This window comes from Balaenoptera ricei, chromosome 6 (assembly GCF_028023285.1).
Source record: "Balaenoptera ricei isolate mBalRic1 chromosome 6, mBalRic1.hap2, whole genome shotgun sequence".
Lineage (NCBI taxonomy): Eukaryota > Metazoa > Chordata > Mammalia > Artiodactyla > Balaenopteridae > Balaenoptera > Balaenoptera ricei.
In genome coordinates this window covers 58,862,851-58,881,496 of record NC_082644.1, presented here as the reverse complement: position 1 = coordinate 58,881,496, position 18,646 = coordinate 58,862,851, and the positions used below count along the sequence as shown (strand labels likewise).

At 37.8% G+C, this 18,646-nt stretch overlaps 1 protein-coding gene across 7 annotated transcripts in view; it reads right to left on the bottom strand.

The window, feature by feature from the left end:
* The window catches only part of NFIB (nuclear factor I B), a 236,964-nt gene that overhangs the window by 216,318 nt on the left and 2,000 nt on the right, over positions 1 to 18,646 (bottom strand). For 5 of the 7 annotated variants that reach the window (XM_059924712.1, XM_059924713.1, XM_059924714.1 and 2 more), the window contains exon 2: positions 13,500 to 14,031. In XM_059924712.1, coding sequence (XP_059780695.1) covers positions 13,500 to 14,031 — 532 coding nt within the window. The remainder of the gene's footprint in view (positions 1 to 13,499; positions 14,032 to 18,646) is intronic. The other 2 variants (XM_059924715.1, XM_059924719.1) reach the window with 1 other exon arrangement.

The following is an 18,646-nucleotide window of genomic DNA, read 5'->3' as shown; positions in this document are numbered from 1 at the left end:
ATGATCTAATATTGTTGCTACATCATGTTTTCCCTGACAATGTGTTAGCTGGTCCCAGGCACATGCTCTAAAATGGCTGCAAACCACTCAATAATCCCAGCACTTCCATGGTACTCTGTACATATGCATGCAATCTGCCCCAGAATTGAACTAATACTACATCCTTCACAAATTTTTTTCCCTGTAACTGGAACACCCAAGGTTGAATTCACATCCCCGGGTGTGAAAAACTCAACAAAAATAAAAAAACCCACATAGAGGAGGAAATTATGCCTCATGGGGCTTCCACAACAGAAGATGTAAACACAATCCTAACTCAGAACTCTCTTTAACAAATCTGCAATAATTCTGTGTGAATAGTGAATGCCCAGTCTGTCCTTAACTTAAACCATTTCCATGAAACACAGAACAAGATTGGACCAGACTTTGAAATTGGGTCTGCTTCATTTTCTCCAGGATTAATAAATAGCTGTATCAATGCAGGGACCAAGCAAGAAACACCAGCTCACAAGGTGTTAACACACCTCCTGGATATTAGATTGAACAAATGCTTCCATTTCATACTGCATATATCTGGTGTGTCATGTGCAAATCTTGGACCTCAGGTGGAAAGTGATTCTTTTTTTTTTTTTGAGATTTTTTTTTTTATGTGGACCATTTTTAAAATCTTTATTGCATTTATAACAATATTGCTTCTGTTTTATGTTTTGGTTTTTTGGCCATGAGGCATGTGGGATCCCCGACCAGGAATCAAACCCACAACCCCTGTGATGGAAGGCTAAGTCTTAACCACTGGACCACGAGGGAAGTCCCAAAAAGTTATTCTGAGAGCCCAAAAAAAGGTCTTCACCAAAAAAACAAAAACTTATGAAAAATAATTTGTCTACCTATGCTAACTCAAAATGAATTCCATATTTTATCAGTACTTAGAATCATATTCATTTTCCTTAACAGTCCAAAATAATTTCATTTTGTCCTCCTATGAACTCATCTTAAACCTGAAATATGTTTCTCTATATACATGTTTTATATTATACAAATGTTGGATACAAAAAGCAGATTAATTGTAGGCCCTAATACTGTGCTGTTAGTACTAAGAAGTCATTCCAAATGTTCCAAAAGGGATTAATGTAGTATAACAAGTCTATTTAATTATTGTAAGACCAGTGATCCTCATATTACTATAAGCAGCTTTTCCCTTATTTGGAGACTGTAAATAGAACAGATACTGTTACATGATAACTGTAAGTCTTAACCAAAAAAATATTAATGCTTTACCATCAGGAAATTTAAAGAAATATGTTAGCTTCACCAGGAGGCTAAGAAAGGCAACCAGTATTCAAGAATCATGTATGCATTCCCATTTCAGGTCAATATCAACTTTAAATCCTAAGTGCAAACAAAGCTTTTCAAATGTATTAGAAGGACAAAATACTAAATCCTTCTGCCATCAACAGCAATCCAGTTTACACATGTCAAAAAATTTTGGATGTACTTTTTTATGTACTAAATAAAATACATGCTTCTTGATTTTGAACAGAATAGCAACTAAACACCAGGTATGTTCTCAAAAAGAAAAGACATGACACAGATTATTAAAAATTATGTGCCAGAATCAAAGCAAGCTAATCAATGTTCTGATTCTACTTTCTGCACACCCTAGTTACCCTTTAACAGACAAACAGTGAGATAACTTTTCCTATTAACTCCTGGCCAGAAACCCTAAGTATAATTATAATTAAAATGCTGCATAGAAGAATATGAAATTTTTTTGCACTGCATCAGTGTGACGTGTGATTTAAGATATTTCCCTAGTAGAGATTGCAGGTATGGGCTAACCTGTCCACTTTGCAAATCTGCTGTACAAAGTAAGTGAGAGGAGCAACCCACTGCCCATGGGCAAGAAGCACCATGACTGGTTCCCCAAGGAAAATCTGGCCCACAAAAGAGGCTTCAGGACCACCGGATCCAACCAACCAGAGCCACAAAACTCAAGTGCTAACCCCAAATCTAATTTGGGAAGAAGAAGAAGATGTTTTAACCACTTCCCATTTGGCTTTCAGTTGTTCTTAGAAAAAGTGACATCACTTTAAGTAAGAAATATTAACTTTTTTCCTCTAAAGATTATTTAATTTTCTTAACACCATAAAAAAGGACGAGTGGGAAAGACTGACTTAAAGAGGAAGAGTCCAGTGGCAATAAAGTGAAAACAATTCATGTAACTAATGAAACATTTTGAGTTCTGACCCAACTAGGGATCATTTTTAAATAAGACACTTTCAGACTTGAGTCTAAAAACCAGCAGCTTGCTCCTCTAGAACAATCCAGTCCACATCATCACCACTGCTGTCCAACCAAATCTAAAACATAAGTGTAGCTCTCCCATATGTTGGCAATTTCATTTTTTTATAACTAAAAGTCCTATGTTTTCACTGCAGTACAATGAATTACAAGTACTTCCTACGACACCCTTCATTTGACACAAAGTTATTTACTCAAAGAGCCAACTAATAAAATTATTTTACTCCTTCCTTTCAGCAACTCCTAGATTGATCAAGAAATTAACTCTCTGATAAGTCTGATATAGAGGATTGCTAAAACTGTACAGTAATTCTACTTTAAGTTGATATAAAAACCATACACAACTAGGAACATGTTCCTACTAGGAAATATCTATACACATCACTGAGATCAGGACTTTCATTTTCTCTTTGGAGTGTCTTATCACCTGAGATACACATAAACTAATTGACGACCTCTTGCTGCAACACCTAATCACTCATTCTCTTCACTATTGGGCATCTTCTCCGGATGACTATATTATGCCATGTTCCTTTATAAAGAGCAATAATCACTCTTATTAATAACATCACTGCTTTTACTTACATGAATTATTTCATGTAATCCTAAAACAGCCCTGTGAAGTGGGCATTCTAATTCTCATTTTACAAAACAGAAAACTAAAGCACGTGGAGCTTAAGTGACGTAGCCAAGGTCACAAAGCTGATAAAGAGAAGAACCAAGACTATGAAGACATGTCAGATTCATGCACTTATTTTTCTATGTTCTACAAAAACTAAAAGGCAGGAAGAAGGGAGATGTGCTCAACTGTGAAGGAATCCAAAATCCAAAGCTGACAGAATATTTTAAATGGTATGTTATTTACTCCTCAATCTGTGAATGAACCATCCTTCTTAAGTAATTCCTGAAAGATCTAGGCCTTACTTCTCTCTTTTTTTCTCTACCTTCACTTCTTTTCAACTCTGCACACACACACACACACACACACACACACACACACACATCAATTACACATGATCCAGGAACTTCGGCTCTTTAACTCAGCAGCTGTGATTTGTTTTAAATCATTTCAGTGGAGGAACTGAGGCAGACTTCTGGAAGAAATCACAGACATTTTTTAAATCCTTGGGGGCTAGCCGCTGTTCTTGTACCACAGTCCCACTGCATATGACCCATTAGCCCACTAACCACATCCAAACTCGATTCTTTGTGGACTCCACCACTGAAAACACCAATGAATGAGCAGAAAGGCATGAGAGGTGTTTTCAAGTCTAGACTGGGTTTTATGGACAGGAGAGAGAAACTGAGGCTATTGACTAAAATCGGACGTTTCATTCACCTTTCTCCCTTGGATCCTCAGGCTGACTGGATTATCAACACAATTAATGCTGAAAAGCATTTAAATTCCTTGATCTTGTGAACATTCCTGGGGAAAAAATAGTTTAAAACAGCAACAACCAAAAAAAAAAAAAAAAAAAAGAAAGAAAGAAAACGAAAAACTCTCTCACCTGCCATTTCAGATAGTTTTAAAATGGGAATAGAAAAATCGCATGCTTTTTTCCAAGGTTCCAGCGCCTGGACCACATTGTCTCTCATCTGTCAGCGTATCCACACACATGGATAAACAGTATGGGGCATACAAGTAAGGAAATGCACATTCTAACTTAAACTTCCTTTTTTCCCCTAATAATTTAAAAATAAAATGTAACAGCTTGGATTTTAAATATTTAATCTGGCAAATATAGGAAAAATCATGAACTACAATGTCATATTTGGCAAAGAAAAATTTGGTAGGATAAAAATATCTGTGTTTTAACATTTTAGAAGGCATTTCCAATATTTTAAAAATAAAATTATTTCACTGCTTCGGAAGAGAACAGAGGTAAAAATTCTCTATTTTTGCATAGGAGGGTTTCATAAAGAAGGGAAAAAACAATTTTTATATTTGTTAAAATAAACATTGAATTTCACATGCTGGCAAATGCCCCCAAAGATGTAAAAGCTTCACATTTACCAATGGTTCGCTATGTTTTGCAATTTAGCTATCTAAGTCACAAGCATAGGTTTCCCCTAAAACTATAAGATGGACTATGTAAAGTTACAACATGACTCTCATTTCTTAAAAATTTTGTTTTAATCCTACGTGTTTAGTATACAGCTTTTTCCAATACTAGACAAGTTTAAGAGGTGAAGTTTAAAAGTCAGTCATTTTAGGACTTACGCATTGCTAATCCAAAGCATAACTAAATTTACCAGTTTTACCCTATATAGTGACAATAAAATATTTTTATTGTAACAGCCGAAAATGTTGAAAAGTAATTATTAAGGAAACCATAAATATAAAAAGCTGAAAAGCCAACCTCAGAAGAGAGGGGAAAAGGAAATGGTGATATGAATAATCATAAAACACGGAAACTGAAAATCTAAGCAGAAGGAATCCAAATCCCTCTAAATGCCAGAATACTACCCCCCACCTCCTGGAGCAAGGAGGACTGCAAATTTGTCCCCATCACTGTCAGCAAACAAAAGAAAGTCACTTCTACGGCTAGACCATGTCAAACAGAAGACATCACTACTGCGGAGGGACGCCTGGAATCCACTGGGGTGTAAAGTCAGGGCTGGGGCTTTTTGTCAGCTATTACCATACAAGAATAAGAGGAAACAGTGACATTACTACACAATAGAAAGGTCAAACAGCTTGCAGCCATTTCATGACCCAGACAAGTCAAGGTCAAAGGATTCAGGTAGCAAGTTAGCCAGGGCATAAGTTACAACACAAATGAATTGTTTTAACACATCAGCTTTGGTCAATTAAACCTAACAAGGCAAGTTGCATCACGTAGCAGGGTTCCTGACACTTAAGGCCAGAAGCTGAGACCAACCTCATAAAACAAGGCTTTTAACATAGCATAGCAAATTTAAGGTAATCCATCCAGAAACTGCAGATGTCAGAATAATAAAATACAAGTTGCCTAAGCAGGAACATTTTTCACACTTCAGAATTCACTGATAGAGGGGTATAGACTTCACATTGACACACTCGGGTTATTAACATGGGCACAAATGTAATCCCCTACTCACACGAATTACAAAATACACCCTATTTCAAATAACTATCTTAACATCTGTGCTTATGATCAGATTTTTGTCCTAAGCTCTACCATTCCCTGTTAACAGCAATACATTTCTCCACGTATATTTTTCAATGAGTTTTGAAAAATGAAGTTTTAAAAAAAATCTTCAGCTTCATGCTGCATCAGAATGTGTATTAGTGTCACAATTATGAACTGATGCTTGTTAAATGCTTTTGTGTAGTTCTGTGGGAGATACATGTATTTTACAATTCAACTCAATACTATTTATTAAATTTTCTATTTTGAGACATGGAGTTGACGCTAGCCAGAATTTTAAAACTGCAATATATTTAAAGAATTTTTTCTCAAAAGCAATTCTTATTTTCTTTTTTTGCGCTTGTTTAAACAAATCCCATTTTCAACTGATTTGTGCTTCGTCCATAACTTACTACATGCTCTGAACTGCCTTAAAATGGGATTCTGAAAATAAACAACCTCTAGGCAACTCTCAGCTAGTAAAATTACTTCATCCATCACCCCATATTTTCAATTATATAGTTCTTATTCAGAGTTCTTTAATTTGTCTGTGATTCATCAGTGCTGTCCTGTTTAAACTATCATCATAAACAGAGAGAATATGTGTATCTAAGTGTTTTATTATAAACAATATATTTATGCACAAGAATAGTTTGCATTCCCCTCTTAGAACATTGCTTGATGTAATTTTGAGGATATTTTTTTCTTGTGTGTGTGGCCTTCAATTCAGCCTCAAGGTCTTTCCACCTCATTGGTTAATTGGTGGCCATTTCTTCCAATTTTCTGAACAATATAACAACCAAAAAGCCCAAGCATTCAAGTCCCATTAGCCTCACATCCTATACCATCCAGTCTAATACAAACTAATCCCACAGACTCCCTCCTCCACAACACGCACTTAAAGTTCGCAAGTTCTCTGCAGTTTGGTGATTTATTCTCTATGCCAAATCCCAACAATGGAATTCAGTGAAATTAACCACATCACATAATTAGAGTTCAAGGACCCAAGAATGTATTTTAAGATGAGACGACATACCACGCTGCCACAGAAAAGTGAGCCTGAAGAGGAAGCTCCCCTCTTGCTATGCCTGGCGCTGAGGCGGGCTGCTGTAATAACTCCTGTTTCCCATCACATAACCACTAGTCCTTGAGATTTCTAAAATTATTCCTCTGCCACAAGGATGGAGGGAAAAAAGGTTGTAAAACTGCTTTGAACATAACGTTGGCTGATCATTTGCTCTGTCACAGCGCATACACGGACAAACTCCTCAAGTGTCACAAGTTCAACTTTCCTCAACTTCAAACTAGGAAGTGCTACCTTTTCACAAACTGAAGAGACACTTCCAGCTAAAACTAGTTTCAGAGCCAGGGATCACCCTTGCCTTTGCCCATCTTTTTCAGATATTTAATAATTCCCTATTTTAATGAGCGCCTCTTAGGCTACTTCCACTCTGAAAACCTTAACCTTCCAACAAAGCAATAATGATTCTTTTGATTATAAAGTCAGTTATCATGTAAGCCACTGGGATGACAGACGTGAAAACCTATTTATCGCAACTTTTATGAATTCCAGAGAATTCTGGCTCAGCCTCCCACTGGGTCCCTCCCTCTTCAGGTGCTGAAATTCCAACTGGTTGGCAGGGATGGCAGGAGTAAAAGTGTCATAAAACAGTTTTTTTAAGCCCACTGGTCTAGTTTTTCAGTTCAGTCAAGCAGAATGAAAGTTTATGAGGAGACAGACTTTACTCATTAGATATGTTGGATTGTTGTTCCAAATTATAGTGTCAAACTTAAGAGTAAAACGTTAATGGAGCGGGCTTCCCTGGTGGCACAGTGGTTAAGAATCCACCTGCCAATGCAGGGGACACGGGTTTGAGCCCTGGTCCGGGAAGATCCCACATGCCGCGGAGCAACTAAGCCCGTGCGCCACAACTACTGAGCCTGTGCTCTAGAGCCCACGAGCCACAACTACTGAAGCAAGCCCGCACGCCTAGAGCCCATGGTCCGCAACAAGAGAAGCCGCCACAATGAGAAGCCCACACGCCACAATGAAGAGTAGCCTCTGCTCTCCGCAACTAGAGAAAGCCCGCGTGCAGCAATGAAGACCCAACACAGCCAAAAATAAATTAATTAATTAATTTTTTAAAAAAGTTAGTGGAGGATTAAAACTTTAATCTCCTTTTGGCAGTTTCCTTGTAAATTCCAAATTTAGGGAAAAACAAGTAAGTAAATAAAAAATCCTACCAAATCTATACTACAGCTATGTGTGGATATACCTCTTAGGTACCACTTTAGAACACAGAAACTTTAAAGAATTAAAGCAGTGGCAACAGGCCTCCTCAATGGCTCCTGCCCAGCTGAGTCTGCAGACACACACCCTGTACCTGTCAGGGAGCACCCCTTGGGAGACCTAAGTATCATCTCCTGTCATCACACTGTTCCCCCAAATTACCATGATTCCTGAATAATGAACATCATTTTGGTCCTTTTGCATATGGAGTTATTTTCCCACACAAGAGGCATAGCGCACTAACTTTGCAAATCCAAACGTGTAATCTAGATGAATATTTTTCATTACAAAATGTGTAGTGCAGTGTATACGGTGAGAGGGTATAATGCAGAGAGTGACACCCAATGCTGTCAGCAGGACATTTTACCAACCTTTGCTGCCTCCAAAAAGTGGATCATTATATACTTTTTAAATATTTGAAAATCATAATTGATATAACAAATGATATACCTCTCTCTCCCTCTCTCTCTCTCTCCTTTCCTTTTGAAAAGTGAGATCATATTAAGAGCAATGCAGGAGCTTAGTCTGCCATATCAGAACACAGATGCCAAGCTTTCCCAGCTGGCAACTGGGGCCTCAGAGTTTAACTCTTGAATTGTCCAGCAAAGCTATCAGGGCAGGAACATCATGGCAGAGAGGGCAAACTTCTGGCCCCTTCGGCTGTGTTTTCTTCTTATCAGTGAGAAAATTGCTGCGTATCTTATCTTACAATATATGTTCCCACAAAGGTCTCATTAAGCCTAGGAGCAAGACATGCCAGTAAGAGCCCTTCTTTATCTGGTGAATTGTGCGAGAGCCAGAATGCAAACAAGTGTGCACTAGAGTTCATAAGTTCAGTCAAGGACAGGACGCTAGATGGGAAAACTTAACAGTGTTCCCCTAAATCAAACATGCATACAAATGTCATGCTTTCTGAGCATTTCACAATGTAAGCACACCAAATCATCCTGGAGAGCAGCCTCGTTCTAAAAGATTATGAAAGCTTCCTTTTCCCCATAATGGGAAATATCTGCAAATGAAGTGAAATTTATTAAAAGGTTAAAATACGCTGTCAACTTGCAAACAATTATCTACTTAAGCTTTTCATAAAAAAAAAATAATTGTTACCCAAAAGGATTCTAAAAGTCAGTAACTGAAGGAGGAAAACAATTCTTAGCATTTGCTTCCTCCCTAATGAGATGTGACAACCAGGAAGGATTCTATTTCAAAAACAATAATAATGATTACAACTTCCCCTGTAAACAAGTCGCGTTTTTCACAATGTCGAAATGCACTTTGATCATCATATCAGTTACCAATAAAACAACAGAAGTTGCCATCCACGATTTTAAGGATTCCACAAGGCTAAAAAGGAAACTCCTCTCTCATGAGAGCCACGAGGTTCCAGGCCTCTTTAGCACTCCAAAACATGTTTAATAAGAGTGCAAAGCACAGTCCAAAAATCAGGCAGGCTGACCGAGTTGAAACTCGAATCTGTTAAATTCATGACAACAGTTACTCTCTCCTGAGATCTTGAAACATCTTAGTGTGTAGTGACCCATCTCTTTCTTCAAAACCCTTTCCTGCCTCAGAGAAAGCCCAGCCCCCTACAACACGCCACCCTTCAGACAGGACACAGTGTGGCCACTCAACGCCTCCATAGGCCAGACTTCCTTCTGTGCAACCTTTTGGGTATCACTGCTCATCCTTCTTCTTCATTAACGACATAATGGTGGTTAACCAGAAAGCAATATGAATGCAAACTATCTAGGAAACTTCAACCAAAATAATTTCAGCCTTTTGGTTGGTCTTCCTGACATTAGGTTTCCTCATGAAGGTTTTTTCTCTTTTTTTTTTTTTTTTTAACCTTTACCCTGTTACACATTACTAACTAGAAGAAAAAAATAGAAAGGTCCTCTCAATGGGTTACTGTAAAATTTGGAAGTGTGGAAACTGAAGGAACTCAAAATTGCCTAAGAAATAAGCAGGGATGTGACTGAAAGCCACAGTCAGTCCTGGCAAGTGCGTTCCATGTCCCTGCAGCCAGCGAGCCCTCCATACCCTTCCCAGAGCACAGCCAGCATCCTACAGCACACTGCCGTCCCGGGAAGGTGTGCTGTGCGAGGCTCGCCTGTTTTTTGTTTTGTTTTGTTTTGCTTTGCTTTCAAGAAGGCAGTTAACAAAGACAATATGGGGACTAGGTACCACCTGCCCAAGAATTACTGGACATCTTTAATATCTTGGGGAAAATGGAGGCCACTTTAGAGCCGTTTTTTCCTTTAATCTGTCACCATCTTAAAAAAAAAAAAAAAAAGAAACCTAAAAAAAAAAAAATAGATAAAAGGAAGGGTTTTCTATCAGCTAAGGTTTGCTGCAGCAAACAAGCAAGCAGCTTTCATTCAGGGATTGTCAAAAACTTTTCAGTGTGCCCACTGCAATGCGGATGCCAACCAACGAATCAAAGGCATTCAGCAACTAGACAAAGAGGGTCTGATGCCAACCTCGGTGCCACTGGCAACCATTATTGGCATCCAGCACAGTGTCTGCCTTTTTTTTTCCCCCTCGCCTGGCACTTCACAAACAAAATGGCGGTTCTTGTAGCAAACGAAACAGCCGAAGCGCAGCCCTCTGAATCAATACCGTCAAATGATTTTATGGATTTAAACGCAGGGACTCCCACATGATGTGTATATTTTAGGTAAAGTGGGGGGGGGGGGGGTGGCATCATTTTATAAATGACTATATTGAACATGACCCTTTCCTAAACATGGAGCAATACAAAAATGGACTAAATTGTGGTCAACCAGACTCTAGGCACAGAAGAGGCTGAATAACAAAGAGATTTAGCTTTAAAGGAAATTCTGCCTTGCGGCCATGGGATGCACAAGTCTAATGAACTATATATCAAAACTGATTTCAAAATGCATACATTCTCCCCAAAACTGTATCAGATGCAGATGTAGCACTAGAGCTTGTGTCAAAGCTCTAGTAACTCTTTCCACATTTCAAAAAAAAGATGAGGCTGAGGCTGCTGGGCATGAAAAAAAAAAAAAAAAAAGTGTGGGTTGAACCAAAAGAGAAAGAGGGAAAAAGCATAGGAAGTTGGTCAACAATGAACTTTATTATTTGTTGGTCTTTATTTCATCCTCCAGAAGAGATGCAGTTTGTGATCTTGTATAAATAACCAAGAGGACTATTGACATTTCTAGATCTGGAAATTGTCAATATATTGTAACATCACTCCACACTGCAATGCGGATGCCAACTAACAAATCACAGGCATCCTGAGCTAAACAAAGAGGGTCTGATGCCAATCCTGGTGCCAGTGGCAACCATCTTTGGCATTCTCTCTGTTCTTTCTCATGTTTTCCTCCCAGTCGTTTAGAAGTGGGGAGAGAAAGAAAAAAGGGGGGAAAGGTAATTCTGTTGCTCATTCTGTTGCAAACATTACATTTTTCTTTTCTGATTTTTCTTTCATGTTTTTCTTTGTACTTTTTCACCTGATTGATAAAACATACTTAAGTGGGTTTTCATGCACTTAGAGGAGAAATAAAAAGTCACGATGGGAGATATGCAGCCCTCTGACTGACTACAGACTTATCTTTTAAAATGCTTTCTTTAATCAAATGCACTGCAAAATGACATAATTAACCTACATTTGACCAAAGGAAAAAGATATAAATTTTGAAAAAAGGAAAACACAAAAGCACCCTGATGTGACTTTTTCAAAGAAAGAGCCAACAGATGTTAAGAAGATACGGTGCACTCACAGGTAGCAGAAGATAAAAATTAGGTGCACAGTGTAAAATAATGAAAGGTTTGTAAAAGAGAGACTAAAAACAACAACAAAATCAATGTTCTATCTGAAAATGTGGTCTGCAAGAGTTGCTTACAACTTTATGACTTTCATGACCGATGGTGCAATGCAGAAGGCATTTATGCATTTTTCTTTCTTCAATCTATCTTCACAAATCCAAAGGATATGTTCTTTATTGTCAGTTCATCAACCAAGAGAGTTGGCTGCCTGCCCCAGGAGTGAATGTACATGCGTGCACACCTCAAGGACTAGCCTTCAAGCAAGTTCAAAGGCGAGCAGCAGTGAAGTGCTTGCAAACCTTCCCTCCCTGCACTAAAAAGTTACATGACCCACTTTCTAAAACTTTACTTCCAGCCTTGACTTTCACCACAGAGTTACAACACACTGACAGTCAATCCAACACATATATACAGCCCACCTTAAAATGTCACCTCCTAGACAGCTGTCAATCAAATTAAGTGTCATGTGTTAATGAGCTTTTATTTTGGGACACACAGGGAAAAAAAAAAAATTTTTCCCCAAACCGTCATTACTTGGACTTTAATTTTTAAGTGTATAGAAATAGTAAATGCAATCTTTCATTAAAAAAACAATATTGCCAAATGTATGATATCAAGCACCATTATTTAAAATCAAACTAGAAATTCTTAAATGACTTGTAAGCGTATCTCTAAAACTATACCAAGGAAATACAAAGACAAAAAGCACATAGTAAGTACCTAGATTTCTGAGTCAAAAGAGTAATTCTGATCTTTTATATTTTGGGATGATGATGAAGTTCATACCATTTACTAAATCCCACACTTATATAACACATATCAGATAACCGTCTGCCACCTGGCTATCTGCAGGCCACTTTCCCTACCACCAGGCCAAGTTAAGCAAATGACCCACCACCTATGGCAGATTAAACTACAGTCCACTTTTGGTAGGTTGTTTTTTAAAATGTTTTACTATGGACTGTGCTAATACAAAGACATCTATATACCGATACATTTATTTGAAGTATTTCTTTAAACCTCCTTAAAGAAAATATATTAAGAAAAATAAAAATAATAAACATGTTTCATGAACCCAGAAAACACTCAGCAAAATATATCACCTATTTTTGAATCATTCAGGCAACATTTATACCACTCTCTTTATCAAGGATTTTTAAAAATAGGTACGGTATGCGGTTTCTGCATTCTTTTTGAGATTTATTTTAAACCAGTGTAACCAGTGTACTTTCTGTTTTTGTTCTGTAAGGAGAGCTGCGACTTCCCTCCTCGGTAAGTTTTATGAATTTACACTCAAGTAAACGAACAATATTAAGTGTTCCCAAGTCACTCTGGGAAAATATTATAACATAAATTATTTAGACAAGAACTATGATCCCTCTAATCTACAGCGAATATTACACAATCAAAAGTAGGTGTTGATAGAAATATTTAAATTAAATAAATCTAGGTCTACGTAAGGTATACTTTCTGATACTGGCTATCTTAAGCATTCTGTAATAGGAAATGTTAATTCTATCTTTTCAAGGCAATAGCACTAGATTCGTGAACAAAGTTGATCTACCTCGTTAGTTAGGAGGTTAATGCAAAGATTGTTAAAGAACGGTTTGACTATTCATAAATCAAGTTACATTTTCAAACTGGGAAAAGATGACTAGATGTAAAGAATGTAGCCGAGGACAAAAAATAAAGTGTAATAAACTACAGCTTTCAGACTATTCTGTGTCTTTGAAAAAGTGTATTATTTCAAAGACACACTTGAAAACTCATCTCTTTGTGGTCTTTAAATATCCATGCCTATCCAGGTAGGAAAGCTCCATGCCTATTTCCATAGCTTGCGCATGGCAGTGGACAAGCAAGTGGAGGAGGGCATGCCACTCTCCCCAGAGCAGGTGAATGAGACCTAGGCGCCTCCAGGACCATCTAACCCAAGCCAGGTGTTCCTTGTGTGGGGTTTGCGGGCAGTGTGTGCCGGGCTAGAAGAAAGAACAATCTGCTCCTACCTTGCTCCTGCACGTAGTATGCCAAAAACAAATCAAGCTCCTTAACTGATACTGTGATATGATGTGGCTGGACACAAAGTGCTGGGTTTGTGCAATGTGGGGATTTCATGAGCCGCTCTCCATCGGTACTTTCCAAGGGGATGCCTTTGAACAGGATCACCATGACTAGATCCAGACGCCAGACTTTGTCTGCCTGTCGCAGGCAGTCGATTCTCCTAATCTTACCCTTCTGGTCGGGATTGGATAAGACACAGCACGGGTGCTTCTTGCCAGTCACGGTGAGCACAAAGTCCTCTCGGTACTCCTGGCGGATATCTTTGCGCAGTTTGGCCAGGAGCCTGGATGCCCACTTCTGTTTGATTTCAGGCTTTTCGCTGAGAAGCTCATCTTTGACTGCTCTTTCTTCATCCTTTGACATTCGCTTCTCGTGCTTTTTAAAGTACTTGCGTTTCCGAGCCTGCAGGTTGAACCAAGTATAGGCAATTGCACGGACGTGTGGAAGTAGTGCCTCGATGAATGGGTGAAATTCATCCTGTGGAAGATGAGGAGGAAAAAGAAGACATACACAGTCAGTTTAGTTTTTTAAAGGCTCCAAAACATCAGACCACAACCCATTCCCAATTCGGTACCAAGAGTTATGCATAAAAATAACATTCTTTCCTTATTTAAAATTATCAAAATAGCAGGACCAGAAGAAAATAAAGTATGCCAAGCTGCCCCTTTTCCACCTAAACTCACAGGTTGATTCTCCCTCCTAAAAAAGAAAATAAGATTTATATATGTATTCCCACTCTGGCCCCATCCCCCTCATTCCCACCATGTATCCTACGTTCTTTAAAACGTAAGCGACCAAGATGCTTGGCACCTAATTCAATATTTAAATATTTGATTGACCAACTAACACTAAGCAGTACCATTTTACAAAGAACACAGTGAGTTTTTTTTTTTAATCGGAGCAGAGCTGTTCAGAAGGCAGGAGCGATGCCACAGTTCATTTCTCTTCTCTGTGGCACAGAAACACAAAGCATATAGATGCTCAGTGTAATGCCACACAGTTCCCGCTTTTCGAGCATGCTCTCAGCAAGAGGCTGCTGGTGGCACAAAGAGCATGCGCCATTAAACTTGATCCATTTTCTTATCAAACGTCCAACATTCCAACACTGAAACAGCACCATTCCAAGAGTGGTAACTAGAGAAACTGGTATACAGTGAGGGAAAGTGGGCAAAGGACACAGCTTGTCGTATCAGTGTCCTGAACAGAAGGTTTCCATACTTTGAGCAGCGCATTCCCTCCCTCCACCAGCAACGCTGGCCCCCAACACACACACACACACACACACACACACAAATGCGCGCGCGCGCTGCCACTCTCTCACAGACCCACAGACACGCTCTTGCATTTTTAAATAAAAGTTTCTAAAGTTGAAACAAAATTGACTCGGATGTTCTTCCGGCAGCTTTCCTATAGAGTCTGAAGCCCCACAGAGTCAGTTAATTTGTTAACCGATCACATGAGTGTGGCAATTATTCTAAACCCCTTAAAAATCAATCTGAGGTGAACAATGAAAAATGGCAACTTGGCACCAACTTTACATTCTTTGTGTCTCTGCATGCAGTGGCAGGGTGACACCAGGAGTGCACCGCTGGTCACTCCCTGCTTTTGTGGAATCAATACAATTCATCTGCTACGCCTCTGAATTCTTGGACAGGGCTGTGGGTGCCCGTATGCATGGACTTGTGAATCTGCACGTGGAGAGATCCCGTCTTGTGAATTAAGTGGTTTACCTTAGGCTCCTGCGTTTTTCCTGCCTGCTTCATGTAAGCCTTTTATAAGGGAGGGAGGCGGCGACGAGTGGCAGATAATTTGCACCTCCAGTTATTTCAAGTTACTTCCCAAAGCAGTCAGTATTTCATTACTTCCTGCCATAGGTAAAACCTGTCTCCTAAGCTCAGGCCTCTTACTGTTCCGAGAAAGAGCTTAACATCCAGTTATGCACACTGTACGCGGGCAATAAGGCCAGATCTGAAACAAATGAGAACTTCCACTGCGGCCACTTTTCTGGTCACTGTATTGTCACCTCAACCACAAAATAACTTTCTCTAACTGTTTATATCCCAAGTTAGCATTGACATCTTAGTGCTGGTCACCCTGAGCTATGTGGAATAAATTCTATTTAATCAGCAGACTGATGAATTCCATCAGGTAAAAATGATGAAAGTATCACAAATGACACTCTAACAAAGAAGACACCCCCAAACTCCCATAGAGTTATGAACTCATTTTTAAGATCAAATTCAAAGTTTCAACGCTAAAGACTGCAGCATGTTCGCAGTGTGCAGTTCAGATCCGGAAGAGGTGAACATCCCATCCAATCAATAACGCAGTTTTCAAGTGTTTTAACATATTGCTGTAAAATGTTTCTAGAGCAGAATAAACCTAAATCAAAATTTTATAACAATACAGAATGTAGATGATTACATCACAGCATGAGGCATAACCAAATGCCATAGAGGAAATCATTAAACCGATCAGTAGTTTCCAGCAGAGATTTGAACAATTCAGTTACTATGCGAGCACATTAAACTAGGCCATGGAAAGAGTTAAACCACAATCTGTTCTTTGTGTGGGAAGGCAGCCCTGCTCACAGCAACCACAGCCCATGATAAGACCTCCCTATCTCCATATACTTTCTGATGCCATGCTTTCAGCATTCACTGTAACTACAAAAACTTTGTTTATCCCCCTTAGAAATATATGCAAAAGGAAACCCTGCTCAAGGAGATGTGGACTCAAACATGCTTTGGGAACTCACTTCCTATATTCTGACTTTAACTATGATTTATTGATATGGTCAAAAAACATACATATATACTCATGAACTGAAAACTTGAGATGTAAAGAGTACATGGGGGCGGGAGGAGCTTTGCCTCACTCACTTTACCCTTGCCATACTTTTAAAAATACGATATTATTTTAACAGATATTAAGCAACGTGTTAACTTCTAAGCACTTTTATCCTTAAGTACTATGTTCAGTAACATTTCATTTTCCTATAAAGACATCAAACATACTTTGATTAAATTTGTTTGAGCTTCCAATCATCTATCATGTAACAGATCTCAAAATTTTAATAACTTATTTCAACAATCAAAATGCAAATTTGAGGGCTGAATTTGGAATTTCTTAGCAAATGCACACAAAACAATGTTTTTTAAGGCTGCCTTGAGTTTGTTGCCAATGCTGCCAAGTAATGTTTTAAAACATACTTTTTTCCTATTGATAAATAGAAGTAGCAAACTTTCTCAGTCCACAGTTGCCTTATAAATATCTTTCAGGGCTTTACTATTATGTGAATTCCTTTCAAGCAAAACACTTACTTCTGACATGGAGACATAGCCTCAAAAAAGTGATAAGTAGAGATTTTCAGCAAGTCACATATATTTCTGTGTTAACATGACTAAAATATCATCTCCCAAGTATGACTGTTTTCTAATGCTGTTACAATATATTTTTAGTGATTCTGAATGATATGAATATGGAGCATAGTAAATTGTCTTCATCAAAAAAAAAAGTGATTAAGGTATTCAGATGTCCTAATTAATAGATTATCACAATAATACTTTAAACAACTATGAAAATTATTTTTTAAGAAAGCATGTAAATGATCTAAGATCTAATGCCTCTATGCTAAGGTAATATGCCACCTTGCTCTCTCATTTTATTAAAACACATTGGCATTCAGTAATGCCAATTCTTTCTCTTTTTAAACTTCCTTTAGTTGAACTAGATTGATAAAATAAATAACCTAGTTACAAATTTCAAATATAAAAGTAAACAGTCCTAATTCTACTGGAAATATTTCTTCTTCTTCACAGAAACAGTGGTCTCCATGAAAGGGATGGAAAATTAGACCAATATAGAGGCGGAAGAGTAAATATTAGATGTTCTTGGAGCACTGCTATATAACAGTAAACCATTTTTTAAAATGTACCTTAAGAACTTGAGAAACAGTGAAAGAAAAAAAAATTCAATGCAATCATTCCAAGTGAAAGTTATACTATTAAGGATTTACATTATTTTTAGAAAAAGCAAATACAAAATCATATATGATGGTTCTTAATTTTCTTTTTACATCTGATTTATACTGATACATAAATACAGATTTATATCCATGTACTGATACTTTTGAATAACACTTCGATAAATATCAACTTTAACTGTAGCTCCTTCTGAAAATTCTTTCTAAAACCTAGATATCCTTTTGTGACAACTGAAACACTTAGTAAAGTTTTCAATCAATTAAGAATGTTTCTCTATTTTGTATTTACATATCCTAAAAAATGTTTTGCTGCAGCTATTAGGCTCTTGTAATACAAAACTAAACTACTGGTCTGATAATCAAAGTAACACCGTTAATGTTACTTTTGCAACACCTTACACTACCTATAAAGTCACACAGATATTAAAGTGAGAATTCTAAAGCTAAAATTTCTTCTCTAGTCTAGACCTTAAATCCCCAAAACAGTTTCAATATGTCAACTTAGATTTACATTATTAAAACAGTAGAGAATATCAGTCATCATGAATTAGTGTTGGTAAGCATGCACCCTTGAATACTAATGTGATAGCTGAATGACTATGCTGTATATGCTCCTAATATTCCATATGTCACGATGCTACAATATTATTTTTAACTTACACAAATTTAGATAAAGCTAGTGACTTTTCAATACATATTTAGAGGAAACCGAAAATGCAATGTAATCGCTAGCAATGTTTCTGAAAAGCCGATGCTGGAAATATGAACTAATATAGAAAAGCAATCCTTTACATGAGAGTAAGTGGTACAGCACTTTGCAAGTGAAAACCTTACCTCAATTTGTTTTATTTGAACTATGCTTCAATAATGTAAAAATAATGTCAAATGGATGTGGTTTACCAGAAAGAGAGAAAAAAATCCTGCTGATGGGTAATATGAAAGGTAACTTTTGCAGCTGAAGGCAATTCGTTATACCTGAAACAGTTTCATCATCATATTTATTGGCCATTATTCACAGCCTTAAAAATACAAATAGCTCAGCAACTCATTTTTCCAGTTTTGTTAAATTAAAGTGCACGTTTACTTGCTGAAAATAGCCATATCTAA